The sequence below is a fragment of the Piliocolobus tephrosceles genome, chromosome 2 (assembly GCF_002776525.5).
Source record: "Piliocolobus tephrosceles isolate RC106 chromosome 2, ASM277652v3, whole genome shotgun sequence".
In the NCBI taxonomy this organism is placed as follows: domain Eukaryota; kingdom Metazoa; phylum Chordata; class Mammalia; order Primates; family Cercopithecidae; genus Piliocolobus; species Piliocolobus tephrosceles.
This window is the reverse complement of record NC_045435.1, coordinates 114068698-114085919: the sequence shown is the minus strand read 5'-3', so window position 1 is coordinate 114085919 and position 17222 is coordinate 114068698. Positions and strand designations below refer to the sequence as shown.

General features: G+C 37.5%; 1 protein-coding gene across 1 annotated transcript in view; it reads right to left on the bottom strand.

The window, feature by feature from the left end:
- SPATA16 (spermatogenesis associated 16) overlaps positions 1 to 17222 on the bottom strand; it is a 254621-nt gene that overhangs the window by 216888 nt on the left and 20511 nt on the right. The window contains exon 2 of the mRNA XM_023213519.2: positions 12231 to 12860. Within this exon, the coding sequence (XP_023069287.1) occupies positions 12231 to 12842 (612 nt within the window). The 5' untranslated portion in view covers positions 12843 to 12860. The remainder of the gene's footprint in view (positions 1 to 12230; positions 12861 to 17222) is intronic.

Sequence of the window (17222 nt, the reverse complement as noted above, 5' to 3'; positions counted from 1 at the left end):
CTTCCTTCCTTCCTTCCTTCCTTCCTTCCTTCCTTCCTTCCTTCCTTCCTTCCTTTTTCTCTCTCTTTTCCTCTCTATTTATATTTCTATTTATAGATAGATAGAGATATATCTGGATATGTAACAAAGTTTTTACAAAGTAAAACTTACCTTCCAATGTTCAATGAACTCTGATATTTTTTATTGTATTGAATTTTTATTCTATTCCATTCCTTTCTATGATTTCAATTAAACATAATGCTGATTGCAATCCATTAAATTGATTTTACAACCCAGCAATGGGTAATAACTCAGAGACTGAATACTATATTTTCTCTATATATACACTGGAGTGATAAAGTAAAATTAAAAATTAGACTACATCATTTCCCCATGTTAATCCTTTCTGAAGGCATTTTGTTGCCTGCTGTATAAAATCTCAGAAGGCGTGTATGGCCCCTGACAACCTGCCAGCTTTTTCAGCTTTATTTCTCCCTATTCGTTCTTCCCTGCATTTACTACCCTAGCAACACCCAACTCCTTCCTATTTTACCCTGGTGTTTTCTCTTTATATTCCCTCATACTTTTACCCCCTAGCTGTTTTCCCCTAAAATCAAGACTTGGTTTATGGCAAATAAAATGTCTACTATAAGCAGAATATTTTAGATGCAATTAAAGAATAAATAAAGAGCTATAATTGTGGGGTTGAAATCCTGTGTTTCCCTGTAGCTCCTGTAGTAACCAGCACAATGTTGCTAAAGTAGTAACTACTCAATAAATATTTTTTATGTCCTTTGCTGATTCCCAGTGGAGCCACTTGTTATAACTTTCCTGCCCAAGAACTGACCTTTTGCCTTCAACACCAATTCCAATGTTCTCTTCCTGGTTTGGATCCTCCAGAATCTCTATCTATCCACCCTTATTTTATAATAATGTCTTTCTCTGGCTTGCTCATCACTTTGCTGCCCTTCTGTTTTATCCTTCTTTCATCAAGTTCACCATCTTTCTAGTAATGTTTCACACATCATACTCATCTTCCTTCCCCTCTCCCTCCCCACTTTTCCATTTAGCTATTTCTGTTTTGAGGTTCACTCCAAAATCCTATCTTTTCCATTGGTACTTCATGTATTTTAATCTGTGTCTCTTTAATAGGGATAATAAGAGTTTCCAACCCACTGGTTGGTTGTGAGAATTAGATAGATTAATAGAGATAAAGTGCCTGCCACACAGTTTGTGTTCATATGTGTATATCATAGACTTCATTGAATTTTCTCATCCTAAGCCTTTGTTCTATACAGCCATTGCCCATCACTGAGCACTTAATAGATTTCTAATTGTCTTGCCATTAGAAGACTTCTTTCTAAAACCTAACTCAAATTCCTTGCAAACCAAAGCCCTGTCACATCACATCCTCTTACCCCAATGTCACTCTTATAGTGACATTCTAGTGACTTAATAATCTGTGGTTGATTTCTTGGCGTAATTTGCTCTGCAAAATCAACGATCAGTTATTCATAGATGAATATCATTACTATCATCATCATCATCCACCCAAACACTCTAGAAGATATTTATTTATAGATATGAAATATATTTTAGTAGTGGCATTCAAGTATATATGAATCCAATGTTCTAGGTATTCATAACAGTTCCTACAAAACAAGGGAACCACACTGAGTGCATTGAAAATCTGTCTCTGTCTCTGTCTCTCTCTCTCTTTTTTTCACTCCCTAAGTAGTTACATCCTATTCTCTGATAGAAACAGAATCATCTCTTAGGCAGAAACAAAGTCCTCTCTATTTTAGTGAATGTCAAATGAGGCAAAAGAAGAGTTACATAATTTAGTAGAAATTGAAACTAAATTTTCCTTTAATATTTTTCTAGATAATCTGAATTGAAAAAGGAATTGCAACTTTACACTGCATTACATTTTTGTGAACACATTAAAGTGGATCTCATCTACTCACTATTCCAGAGTCTGTTTATGAAGTTGTATGTGTATGAAGACTGGAATGGAGTACATAACAGAGGAAAGAGAGGGAATTGCTGCTTTTAAGTCTATTTGGTTTCAGTAGACTTATACATATTTGGAAAGTTGGATAGTGAAAGAAATGTTTCACAACATGATCCAATACTTAAGTCAGAATCATCTGACTTAAATTTTTCTGGGTGTCAGCCGCAAACAGTCTTCAAATTGATTACAATTTAGGGTTGTGTAAGACTTCATGACAATTGGTTAGGTTTTGATTCAGAGGAGTAGCAGAGTTAACTATATTTAAAAATTTCATTAACATTTACTGTCATTTGAATCAAACAAACAATGGCCACTTGTAAACTATGGAAATAATCCTACTGATGAAAAAGATCTTTCTCAGCTTCCTATGGATTAATTGTTCATTTTTTTTGGTGAAGTTTTCAATTATGGGATGAATTTAAAGTTTCAGAGACACATACTAACTAACCACTAGTCCAAGTTCAGTATCAATTTATTTTTTAGTATTAATAGAAAAATAGTAATTAAGTTAATTTGCTTTTTAAATGAATATGATATGATTTTCAATATAAATTTTCAGAGTAAATTTTCATGACAGTTTAAATTTTTATGTAATATTTTTAAATAGCTTTGTATGTTTATTTAATTCTCTTTCAAAAGTTACATGTGTGTTAAAACCTATTGTGATTTTTTAAAAGAGAAGGAAGTGATGAGTATTTTCAATGCTAGTGGTTCTCAATGTTAAGCTGCTCCATAGTCAACCTGGGATTGTAAAAATACCAATGTGCCAGGAGTGATCATTGCCTGGACCCCAGATAATTGTATTGGACTCTCTGAGAGTGGGTTTGGGCATCTGTGTATATCTAACAGCTCCCCAGGTGATTGTAATTATACAGTCATGTGCTGTATAATGATGTTTTGGTCAGTGACAGACCATATATATGACAGTAGTCTCATCAGATTATAATGGAGCAGCCCTATACAGGTGTACCCTTTTTTATTTTTCACACTATATTTTCACTATATCTTTTCTAAGATTAGATACACAAATACCATTGTGTTACAATTACCTACAACACTCAGTACAATAACATGCTTTGTAGCCTAGAAGCAGTAGGCTTTACCATACAGCTTAGGTGTGTAGTTGACTATGCCATCTAGGCTAGTGTAAGTGCAACCTATTATGTTTGCACAATGACAAAATTGCCTAATGGCACATTTCTCAGAATGTATCTCTATTGTTAAGCTACGCATGACTGTGTTAACAACCTACAATGTTCATAATCTTTTTTTTATGGGATGTGATTCTCCTTTCATTTGTAAAGTGATACAAATTATAATGTAGGTTTGTTTATTGAAAATTCTCCTACTAACCCCCTCTTCCATACTCTACCACCATCTAAGTTATGGGAAAACTCTCTTCTCCCCGAGATCATCAATGCCTACCTCCCGACTCTCATTTGGCCCCCTCTTCCACTCTTCCTGTCCTTTTGATTCTCTCCAAATCCCTCTTCACAACTTCTCCCATGTTATGCGTGCTGCACACAAATAGGAATTGTGGCTGTGTCAATGGCTGCTTTTGTGTGGGAAAGGGAGGGGCTTAGCACAAGTCAGATGAGTCAGAGGGTTGGTGTGCAGCACAGCCAGGACTAGTAATGAACAGTGGCCCATCAAATTGAGTAACTGCCTCATATATATCTCCTATTTCTCATCCCTTTTAAGTAATACTAAGCCTGAAAAATATTTTGCTCCTTTAACCAATAATCAACTCTCCTCTATGTATCTTAAATCTTCTAATTTGTTTTTTATTCCACCGGGGTTGGGATGATAACCATTGAAGGTAAATAAATTACATTAAAATATGTTGGATATCTTTCTAAATGTCTACTTAAGGTCACATTTCAGAAAAAAAAAAAATTAAATATAAACACTAACATACTGAACTACAAATAAAAATGCATAACCCTAAAATGTAAATGAAGTATTGGAATTCAGGCAAGCAAGACCCAATTCCTTGTCTCTACACTTTGAATCTTTGAGGGCAGAAACTGTATTTTATTTATATTTGCATTTCCAACATCTAGCATTATGCCAGGTTAAAATAGCTGGTAACGGCGCCGGGCGTGGTGGCTCAAGCCTGTAATCCCAGCACTTTGGGAGGCCGAGACGGGCGGATCACGAGGTCAGGAGATCGAGACCATCCTGGCTAGTACGGTGAAACCCCGTCTCTACTTAAAAAATACAAAAAAAACTAGCCGGGCGACGAGGCGGGCGCCTGTAGTCCCAGCTACTTGGGATGCTGAGGCAGGAGAATGGCGTAAACCCGGGAGGCGGAGCTTGCAGTGAGCTGAGATCGGGCCACTGCACTCCAGCCTGGGCGTCAGAGCAAGACTCCGTCTCAAAAAAAAAAAAAAAAAAAAAAAAAGCTGGTAACAGCTAGTGGTATTAACATACACTTTTCTTATAATGGCAAATTCTAATTTTCTAGAGATTTGTACTTTGATCGGTGTTTATTATAAGGTAAAATTAAACACATTAATTATACACATGTATGTAATAATAATTTTATCTTAGCTTTGAGGTTAAAGGAGAAATTCATTTCTTATTTTCCTCCCATGTATATTCGCTAACATTTTCCAAATTTTTTTTAATCATTAAATACGTATTAGTTATGGTGTCCCTGTGTGGAACAAAGATGACATCAATCAAGTTAAAATTGGAAATGTCTAATCTTGAACATGAAGAGTTCACAGTCAGTTTATACTTGACAACTAAGAAACAATGGGCTATCTCTAGAATAACAATTTGTGCATTTAAGCGAAGGCTTATATTTGTGTGAGAGGCAGTTAATAGTTCAACACAGTGTTTGGTTTAGGTCACTGCTTCTCAAGGGAAAATAAAGTAGAACACGATGCATTACTTTGTCCCTTGCTTTGGTTAAATTTCAAGTATAATTAAGAGAAGACTAGAAATTGTTAATATTAATCAAAGGGTTTGGGCTATGGATGTTAAAAAATGTTGGTAAACACATAGTTGGGCAAAGTCCTTTGGAATGTTAAGCTTTAAATTAAACACATACCACACAGGGAAATGAGGGACTTGAGAAGTATAGCGACAACTTGTACATGAATTTAGATTTCATTATGTTTTTCAATAAACAATTCTTGATATTCTATGTGAAAGCACCTTATTATCTATCATTTCTACTTAATGGCATTCTAAGTGGCTAAGAAAGTTGCTCAAAGTCACACAGCATCAACACAGTGTCAAACACAGATAATCTGACTCCAAATTCAGTGCCCTGTTCATCACAGCTCTGGACCCCTGCAGCCACTTAGGAGTATGTGAGCTAGTGCTTACTGCTAATTTACTAGAGGGACAATGGCAGTCACTTGAGAACCTACTAGTGGTTTGGTATAAATCCTTCTCAGAGTTGTCCCTGGACCAGCATTATGAACATCATTTGGGAACTTACTTGAAATGAGGCATCTGGTGTCCCGCTACAAACATAATGCATCTGAATCTGCATTTTTAACAAAATTACTATACTTTTTAAATGCACATTACAGTATGAAAAGCAGTAGTGTAAAGAAGTCCAGATGTGAAATCAGCGGACCTGAATTCCACCTCAGCCCTGCCACAGACTAGCCATGGCACTTTAAGTAAGTTGTTTAATTTTTTTAGAGCATCAGTTTTTCTGTAAAATGGGATGATAATATCCATCTTAGAGAGGGTTATTGCAATGATTGTATGAGTAAAAATGCCTGGAATGTGAAACTCTGTCTCTACTAAAAATACAAAAATTAGCCAGGTGTGGTGGCATGCACCTGTAATCCCAGCTACTCAGGAGGCTGAGGCAGGAGAATCGCTTGAACCCGGGAGGCAGAGCTTGCAGTGAGCCGAGATTACACCACTGCACTCCAGCCTGGGTGACAGAGCAAGACCCCATCTTAAAACAAACAACAGCAACAACAAAAACAACAAAATGCCTGGAACCCAACAGGTGTTGTGCCCTGAGTTCCGAGACCCCCCTCAAAGACGACCACCAGAAACCGAAGTCAAAGCCAAGCGGCCGGGATCACTTTATTGCAGGTTCGAACCCGGACCCCTCTCCATACAGGCGTAGTCAGGAGGGCAAGAGAGAGGTCCCGAGCACAGCTCAAGCCTACTTTTTATAGTAAGGCACAAACAGGTTACAGAAGATTAGGGCATTTTTGCAGTTACAAGATTGGGATTGGTTGACATTTTGAAGTTTGAACATTCGGCAGTTTCTGATTGGCTCCCGCCCTTTTTTAAACCACAAACGTCTAGGGGTTTTTTTTTAGACAAACTGCTTGCTTAACCATGGGTGGGAGGGGGGTGGTTTCGATTGAGCAAGCAGGGGGTACCTGACTGGGGGCTGCAAGCACTGGTAATCAGAACAGAACAGAACAGAACAGGACGGGGCTTTCACAACGCTTGTCCATACAAGGTCTGGAATTTATAGATAACATAACCGGTTAGGTCAGGGGTTGATCTTTAACCAGGCCCAGGGCGCCGCCCGGGCTGTCTGCCTGTGGATTTCATTTCTGCCTTTTAGTCTTTTCACAGGAGTTTAAGAAATGCATACTGAATTCATATGCAAATCCACAGATTATAATGAGACATCTTAGGCACTCAGAGAATTCAGTGAACCCCTAAAGTTCTGATTATGTTGCACTAAAGAAATACCTGTGCTAGAATTTATTTAAATTAAGCTTTCTAAGGTATCCACATTTTTGTGCTCTAGAGAGTTGCAACAGTTATTCTCAGCAGAGCAATTACAGGTGAGGCCACCCTATAATGAGATATCTTTTCTACTTTATTAAATAAACCCCCTTGAATGGGCTCCAAAATGGACCTGTCTTGTACCAAATTCCATTATCTTGGAAGTAATCTCATAAGAAGGGCCCGGTGTGGGTTCAATCATGTTGGATACCTAACATTTACCATAAAGAATGTGTTCTAGAACAGTGATTCCCAAAAGCTTGTTCTCAGACCAATGCTTTACCGATCCAAGGGAAAATAAAAAATAAAGACAACATAGCTTTTCATAAAATTAAAATATAACTATTTTTAAAATATCCTTCATTTTGAGAGTATGACCTTTCTGTTTCTTTTTATCTTTCCTTCTAACTTTTATGGATGAAACTGCTCCATATTTTATGATTCAATGGTGGTAATAGATGGTAATTTTTGTAATGTTCTTGTACAACACAAATGCAATGTCAACCCACTCTCCCCCTACACACACTTAAAACATTTTTTATGGATCCTTGAAATGCGAAAATTCTGAACTATTGTTATAGAAACACCTGCTTAAGAGGAAATTCTTTTCTATAAAATCAATGTTGGACATACAACATTTTGAATTATACAATGTAGGGACCAAACTACAAAGCGTTAATTGGAGGGCAAATCTGTTCTGTGTAGGCATATCACAGAGTGTAGTGCTCCTCAAACTGCAATGTGCATAAGGACCATCTGGAATTTGTTAAAATACAGATTCTGATTCTGCAGGTCTGGCAAGGTCTGGAATTTTGTATTTCCAACCAGCTCACACTTAGAGTAGCAAAGGCACACTGGTCAGCCCTGAAGCCAGATAACTGGATCCTGACTCCACCTCCTCTAGTTTTTGACCCTTGAGCAAGTTACTTAACCTGTCCTCCCTTGGTTTTCTCATTAGTAACACAATAATACCAGTACTATCTCACTGGCTTGTTGTGAGAATAAAATGGAATAATGAATGTAAATAATCCCAGAATGTAAAATATAGTACCTGACACATATAAAGAGCTCCATAAATGTGAGTTATTACTTTAACTTCACAGACCAGTGACTGGAGCGCCAAGATATTAAAAAAAGATTAGCACCTCAAGGGTCTGCTGCATGATGAAATCGGAGGAATTGAAAGTTCTGGTTGGTAATGGATGGGTCTTGTTCTATCTTCTTTGATGGGCTGAGTAGGATTGTTTGAAGCTGTGAACCTTAAAGGATACATATAGATTTGTTCTAATTCAGAAGGTGGAAGCCTTTTAATTATTAGGATCCTATGATTAAGATTGAAATGGTGGTATTGTCTAAGTTGCATGCTCGGAAGTTAGAAAAATTTCTTCGAGTGTTGTTCCAATAAGTGACCAAAAATATGATTACTACATCTTCTGTCCTTTCTGTATTCCTAATTTATTAATCTCTTCCTACTTTTTGTTGACAGCCAAGCAATTTATTACATGGTAGTATGTATTACTTACTATGCAAATACAACTATATGAGGCAGTCATATTTTTTTAAATAGAATCCCTACCGTTTTTGTAGTGGGGAAATTTGTATAGCTGTCTTTTAAAAATTGCAGGGAATAGTATCTAGGCACAACAATATAAAGTAATATGAATTTGTATTTTTATCTTTAGCTTACACCTTTTGCCCTTATTGGTTTAGCTTCTGGTGTGAATACAAACATAAGAGCATATGATGACTGTTTTTAATAAAACTTGAGAAAGATTGATGAGGTGGTCATAGAGCTAAGGACCAATTTTACCCATATAACTGATTCACCTTTATACAGTAAAAAGAAAGCATGCAAAAATAAGTTATTTCATTAAGCATGTTTACATAAATGCCTGCTATGTTACAAAATCCTAAAAGACTAAAGTTGACTGTTTTTGGAAGTTAAACTGTTGTCTTCTGAATCATTGCATACCATTTGACCTTAATCATTATAAAATGTTTTCATAAATATAGCTATCTAGTGACTATGTTATGAAAATAAAAGGAGTTAGTACTTTGTCAAGAACACAAAGGAAACTAACACATAAACAGAATATTCTAGTGGTTTTATTAGATGCATTGGAAGTTATTATGTCACTTAATAAATATTTAAATGCCTCCAGGGCCTTCGCTCAGTTCTTACTTTTCTGTTTCTTTTTTGTGGCCTCACCTTTAATCACAGCCAGTCCTCTACATGCTCTTACAGCTGACTTCGCACCACATATTTGGCAACCATTCTAAATGTCTTTGCTGGGCACGGTGGTTCATGCCTGTAATTACTCCCAGCACTTTGGGAGGCGAGGCGGGTGGATCACCTGATGTCAGGAGTTCAAGACCAGCCTGGTCAACATGGTGAAACCCTGTCTCTACTAAAAATACAAAAATTAGCTAGGCATGGTGGTGGGCGTCTGTAATCCCAGCTGCTCGGGAGGCTGAGGCAGGAGAATTGCTTGAATGTGGAAGTCAGAGGTTGCAGTGAGCTGAGACCACGCTACTGCACTCCAGCCTGGGCCACAGAGCAAGACTCCGTCTCAAAAAAAAAAAAAAAAAAAAGTCTCATAACACTTTCCTTGTAGCAAGCCTTCTATGGGAGAGATGCTACTTATCCTTCAATACCTATTTTCTCCTTTCTCAGTAATAGAACTTCTGAATGTTAGCGCCATCTGGAATAAAGACCGTATTTCTCAGCCTCCCTTGCAGGTATGTGTGGTCACATGACAAAATTTTGGTTAATGGGAAAAAAATGAAAATGGTGTGCTTGTGGAGACACTGTGTGCCCCTCTCTTTCCTTTTTCTCATTTTTGGCTGGCTAGAATGTGTATTTGATGACACCAGCAGGAACAGTTATTTTGGATCATGAAGTCAAGGCCACTTCTTAGGAAAGGAGATATAACCTGGCACCCTGACCATCATATCATACCAGCCTTTGACTACCCACTTTTATGTATGAGAGAAATAAACTTCTACCTTCCTTCAGACACTTATTTTGCAGCCAAACCTAACCCTAATGTATCCACACTCGAATACTTGCTGCTACATCTATCAAGTGTGATCATTATCATTATGCCTTGGCCTCTATCGTCCATCCTACCTTATTCAAAGCCATTTTAGGACTTAAGGAAAAGGGAGAGATGCCTTAAATGAAATGTGAGAGCACTCACATTTAATAAGGTTAAATTTAGAAGTTAAATTCGGAAAAAAAAAAAAGAAAGTCTGAAAAGGCTACAAATCTTTTCCATTCCCAGTAGCTTTGTTTTATTGAGACATCCTAGCTAAGATTTCAAAGTTAACTCCCCAGATCATCAGACAAAAGCTAGGCCAGATGTCTAAGCTAAGTTTTAATTTCAAAATAATTATTTTTGTTAATTATCAGTAATTAGTGTCAGCATCCAAAACTTTCCTTAAAACCCTGGGAGAGAGAAAGAAAACAGGAGAGAGAAAAAAAGAGGAAGTGGGGAAGGAGACAGAGAGAAACACAAGCATTATACAGTACAATTATATTTTAAGATTAACAAAACCTGATTCAAGTTTTATAATTGTGAATACTGGATTTTATGGAAAACTGGGTATTTTCTTTCATTTAACACAGATGTCTTTTGCTTTTACCTAGACTTAATTTGAAGCTTTTACAGTAGCTAAGAAAAGATGCCTTTCTTTTTTCTTGCCAGAATGATTATTTTTCTTTATCTATAAAATTTATACCTTTAACCCTCCCTGCACTGGGAAAATAAATTTCAGCTGAAGATGGCTCTGGCAGAACTGCCTGGGGTTCTTCGTAGAGTCTTTCATTAGCATCCTTTTCTTAGATGGAGGCTGCGGAGCTTTAGCTCAAAAGACTGTTCAAAAGAACAGAGGATTCTTTTGGTGGTTTGTGGATAATACGGACTTTTCAGCACTTACTAGGTAGCTTAGAAGTTTACATAGTGCATCACACTTCCCTTATTTGTGTAGATGACCCTTTATGCGAGCAGAAATATTTATAGATGCATCTATTTGTGTGCTACCTAATTGCTTCATATCTACTCAGGTCTGCTTTTGTACTTAGCGCCTTTTTAAATATCTGGGGCACCCTTTGTCTGGTGTCACCTATTAATAATTCATTGTAGTTGTAGTCATTTTAACCTGCAACTAACAATGAAAATAATACTTTACTCTTTAAATTTCACCACTTTCACGACAACATCTCACATTTGACTCCTGCTCACTCTCATTGCCCATGGTCAATTACTCTTTTCAGTATTTTTCTTTTCTTCTTTTTTTTTTTTTGAGACAGAGTCTTACTCTGTTGCCCAGCCTGGAGTGCAGTGGTGTAATTATAACTCACTGCACTCTCAAACTCCTGGGCCGAAGAGATCCTTTCAGCCACCTAAATAGCTAGGAGTACAGATGTGTGCCACTATGCCTAGCTAATTTTTACATTTTGTGGAGACACGGTCTCACTATGTTACCCAGGCTGGTCCGGAATTTCTGGCCTCACGTGATCCTTTCACCTTGGCTTCCCAAAGTGCTGGGACTACAGGTGTGAGTCACCATGCCAGGACTTTATGGCATCTTTATTTAAATGTTTAATGGTTTGTCTTCCTCACCAGATGGTTAGAGGGAAGGAACCACATCTTCATTCATTTCTTTTTAAATATCTCCAGTGCCCAGCAGGCATATATAGTATGCATTGACATGTTTTTTGTAAGATAGTTTTGTAAAATAAAATACTACATATGCACTCATCAATATAACAAGACCAATGATGCATACACTTTGGTCCTTCTATAGGTACAGTATGTCATGAGCTAGTATAATTTTCCTACTACCTATTTTGTGTTTTAGTAGTGATTCTGAAGTTTATTTTAGTCCATGGGCTATTTTTTTTTATGCCAAGATAGTCACAGACTTACCTGTTTACAGATAAGAAGATAATTATTCATAAAGATCACTAGAATGGGGAGGAAAATAAAGTTTGATGGTAAAGTCAAACGGTGTTATTTTGTTTGTAATAAGTATCACGTATAAATTATAAGCACATGCTAAAAAGTAAAGATGGTTATGTTTAATCATGAGGATACTACATATCAAAAGCGGACAATTCATATACTCATTAACTGCCTATTTCTAGAGAATCTATATTCTACCCACCACCATTGTACTAAAACTTTATGGCTTTTACAGGTGTACATCTAAAAGAAGAAACCAACCGCATTTTTAAAATATATCACCATTCACTTCAGGGTTTGTAAAAAGTATGAGGTGTGCTTTTGGGGTTATTTCTATATATCAAGTGCACACAGGCATATTAATTTGCAGACATAGCTTATTTATTTGCTTTATGTAAATGGGGAACTGCAAAATCCTGATATCATTAAATATCCTCACCTCATGATCTCTGTTTATTACAGTATGGTCAGAACCCCTCAATGTAATTGCAACTTTCCATTTCATAGCTTCCTGTCACCAATCTATATTTTCTTTAATCGCATACCTCAAGTGCTGTTCTGAACTGTCCTGCTGCCAAGGCGTATTTCTTTTGTCTATAGCAAGAGCTGGCATCCTTTAAGGCTACCTGAAGCCATTTGTCAATCTGAGGCAGAAAGCTGAAATTAGGTACACTCAAAGGGTCTACTATTTCAGCAGCTCGGCATGTTGGCTGACTCCCAGTAGACATGAAGGACTCTACAAACTCATAGCGAACACCCACTTCATCAATGTAGACCAACTTCATTTCCACATCCATTATGTTCTTTAAGGGGATGTGAGGCAGAGGCATGGTGATTAACTGATTGTCAAGTTCTATTATCTTTGCCTCTTTCTTTCTAGTTGGCTTTTCTTCACCTTCTGCCTTCCGTTTAAAGGCTGCTTTCTCTAAATCATTGCTTTGTTTTTCTTTGATGCTCTTTGTCATTTTTATTCTTTCAAGTGTGATTTCTACCTGTTTCCCTCCACAGTTTTTCTTAATCTCTTGTGGCATTTCCAGGATGTTAGGTGGGTGTGCTAAGGTGGACATTTTCTTGCTTGTGTTTATCTTTGGAACAAGCTGATCATGATAGATCCTATTCACTGCATTCTCCAAACTCCTACTGCTTCCTGCATCCATTGATCCTGCCCAAAACTCCTGCAGGGGCTAGAAAAAGGAAAGTAATTAAGGCAATATTTTGAATTCTAGTGGTTTAGACTATAGTCAAATTCATTTTAAACACTATTTTATTCATTATTAGTATTTGTTGCCTTGTAAGTAAAACTGTATTTACAACATCTACTGACTATTTTAATAGAGGAATATATGTGTCAGTCTCAAAACTCACCAAGATAAGAATTTGTTGTAAACACATCTAGACATTGTCTTAAAAAATAATCCTCCATGGCTGAACAACATTGAATGAATACATTAATGGGGTACCCAAACTCATTGAATAGGAAAATTTTATACATAGCCACTGAGACAAGAAAAGCCAAAGTAAATCTATCTCAATATTAATTTCCTCAGAAAGGCAGGTGGTCTAGAACTCAGTATAAAATACATTACTCACCTGAATAATAGACTTGGGAGTCTAAAGAAACCCCAGCTGTTTTCTCTGAAAATCTTCCAAAAAATGTGAGCACAATCTTTCCTAAATTTGTTTCTTTTATTACTAATGAAAATCTCACGTTTAAAAAGCTCATAGACAACTACTGTTCACAACAGGCTTTAAAGAAGAAGAGTATGACCTTCAGCCTTACACAAATGTGAGCCATAGTCTATCTTTAGTCTACCGTATTAATATATTTGCAGTAATGGTATCAACAATGTACATTATATAGAGATGAGATATTTTCCTAAAATATTAATGCTCAAAATATGTAACTAATAGTCTTTTGATTCCAAGATTCTGCATGTTATGTGCTTCTAGATTTGTTTCAAAAAATCAAGTGTTCTAAGATATAATAATTATTTAGTATGGTTGGTTCCTGCCTTTTAGGACTCTTTATTTTTACCTATCACATTCTATTCTGGAAGCAACTTTGTGGAGTAAATAGGGACAGGGACCACATTTTGCAAAGAAACTAAGCGATAGAGGGATTAAGTTCCTTCTCAAAGGTCACGTTGGTTGGTCATTAGCAAAATCTACCCTTTCAGCTTGCTATTACCTTCATAGGACTGCCATTCGCTAACCCCTAGCCTGGGATACTTCCTCTATAAGATGATGTTCTTTAGTATAGCTAATAGACATAGCTCGGACCACAAAGATAGGAGAAAAATGTGAGAAAGAATGGCTGCACATAATAAGGTAACAATGAGATAAAAGCTAACACTTGTGCTTTTATCGTCAAGGTCAGTGTCCGACTCAAGATAAAAATCATGAGTCACTTCTCAAAACTTACTAATGTTGGTGATTATTTTCATGTGTTTGTTTGGAAGACAGTAGTTTGCCAAAGAAGACCCTTAAAACCAAACACCGCATGTTCTCACTCATAAGTGGGAGTTGAACAATGAGAACACATGAACACAGGGAGGGGAACATCACCTACGGGGCCTGTGGGGAAGTCGAGGGAAAGGGGAAGGAGAGCATTAGGACAAATACCTAATGCATGGGGGCCTTAAAAACTAGATGATGGGTTGATAGCTGCAGCAAACCACCAGGGTACATGTATACCTATGTAACAAACCTGCACATTCTGCACATGTATCCCAGAACTTAAATAAACAAACAAAGAGCATCCTGAACTGTGACCCATTAGATTTTTAAGTAAAGGAAGACCCATAACTGCTCCTATGGCTCTAACCTTTGAAGTACTTTCTCCCTCTGTACCATTGGACACATATGTCATCAGAAAAGGTTTACGGTCATACATGGACATATCAAAGGATCTACCTTGATGGTCTTTGTTATCTCATAAGAATGACTGAATTCTGCTGGGCGCGGTGGCTCAAGCCTGTAATCCCAGCACTTTGGGAGGCCGAGACGGGCAGATCACGAGGTCAGGAGATCGAGACCATCCTGGCTAACACGGTGAAACCCCGTCTCTACTAAAAATACAAAAAAAAAAACTAGCCGGGCGAGGTGGCGGGCGCCTGTAGTCCCAGCTACTCTGGAGGCTGAGGCAGGAGAATGGCATAAACCCGGGAGGCGGAGCTTGCAGTGAGCTGAGATCCGGCCACTGCACTCCAGCCTGGGCGACAGAGCGAGACTCCTTCTCAAAAAAAAAAAAAAAACAAAAACAGAATGACTGAATTCCAATAATTCTAATAATAGCTATCTTGTTTATTAATTTGTAAAAGCTAAGTCCTAGAATATTTCCCCAATGATTCATAATGACACAGCAGAGTTGTGTTTCTGTAGGATAAAACATCTCAGTTTGAAATTTTTACCAGCCAGTGTTATGTTTGGTATTGAAGATCAGCATGACTGTGAATCACAGGCCCCACCAACAGCTTCACTTTGGGCAAGACCCTGTTTCCTTTTCATCTCTTAGAAACATTGCTGGTCAGGCACAGTGGTTCATGCCTGTAATCCCAGCATTTTGGGAGGCTGAGGCGGGTGGATCATCTGAGGTCAAGAGTTCGAAACCAGCCTGACCAACATGGTGAAACCCTATCTTTACTAAAAATACAAAATCAGCCAGGCGTGGTGGCACATACCTGTAATCCCAACTACTCGGGAGGCTGAGGCAGGAGAATCACTTGAACCCGGGAGACGGAGGTTGCAGTGTGCCGAGATTGTGCCATTGCCTGACAACAAAAGTGAAACTCCGTCTCAAAAAAAAAAAAAAAAAAAAAAAAAAAGGAAAAGGACATTGCTGGCATCCAACATCTTTTGGACTGCATCCAACATCTTTTGGACTGCTAATGTGGCTACTCAGAGTAGCAAGGGGAAAACAGTCTTGGCCATCTCTTTATCTTTTGTTTGCTCTTGTGCCACATCTACATATGATTTGGATTGAGTGAAAATAAACTTCAGTCCTTCAGTTAAAATCTCTGTTGAATGAACACTCGAGATATGCATCTATACCATTAAGTTTCTTTTGATAGCAGAGATGCTGTTCTTGAAACTTGTTTAAAGCTCAAAATACCTGGTTTTAAGAGTTTCTGGTTCATTTTAATTTCCACAGTAGGCTGTTAAAAATATAAACAGGAAACATTGGTGTGTGAGCTGTTCCAACATTTTCATGATACCTCCGCCAGGTATCTTATCTATTGAAACTCTCTCTACTTCAAGCACTAGAGGCTAAAATGTACCAGAATATCTGTAGTTGGTTGTCATTAACCAACTACAACCTAAAATGTTGTAAAAGCATCTACAGCAGCATTACCTATCTCTGCTGTATTTATTTCACATAAAATGCATATAACACATATAAATGCTTAAAATTATCTTTATAGCCATTTCTTCTAAAGAATAATTGTTCTCTCTCTGCCTCCTTCTCTCCATTTCCCTCCCTCCCTTGCTCCTTTCCTCTGTCTATTTTCCTCCCAACTCCTCCCACTCCAATTCTCTTCCCAGATGTCCCTCACCCCAAGCCTTTTTCTTTCTGCAAGAAGGAAGGTTTTATTGTTTTTAAGAAATAGGATTCTGAGTACTTCTGCATTAGTTTTTAAACAGCTCTATAGAAATCATCATTTTGGTCTTCAGTGCATTTTTATACAAGAAAAATTAACGGGGAAAAAGTATCTAAGGTGTACCTAGAGCAGTCGGAATAAATATGTAAGCAAATGTTTAGCTTTCAGACATCTGAAAGATCAATTATTCCCTATATATATATAATAAACTAATTCAGGGTCCTTCCCAAATTCAGAATAAATACCTGAATATCTGAAAGTGTCATAAATGCACAGGCTGAAAAAGCATGGCCAAATTCAACCATTATTTTTCAGGGCTGGTTGAAAATCAGATGACTTTATTTCAACCTGTGTGTGTGTGTTTTTTTTTTTTTTTTTTTTGAGACAGAGTCTTACTCTGTTGCCCAGGCTGGAGTGCAGTGGCGTGATCTTGGCTCACTGCAAGCTCCGCCTCCCAGGTTCACACCATTCTCCTGCCTCAGCCTCCCGAGTAGCTGGGGCTACAGGTGCCCACCACCACACCCAGCTAATTTTTTTGTATTTTTAGTGGAGATGGGGTTTCACCGTGTTTTTTTTGTTGTTTGTTTGTTTATAAAAATTGTCACACATGTACAGAAGAGTTATGAACTGCTGCTATGGCTTCTTTAAAAATTATAAAACTCTATTTAAATAATCTGGAATTTGAGGCCTTTTACCACCTCACTCAATGTGTGTTTTCAGCCTTATTTAGCACTCCTCCTATAAACTACTCTGAAGTCAAGCTGAACATCTTGTTAATTCCAAAAGACGTTCATTTTCAGTCTGTCAACTAAGAATTCCCCAATTTCCTATTCCCACTTCATTCTACCTGACCAAACCTACCAAGGAGTTATCCATTTTTACCTCCTCTGAATAATACCAATGGCATTTATAGCACTTATTTTTTATTTTTTATGTCAC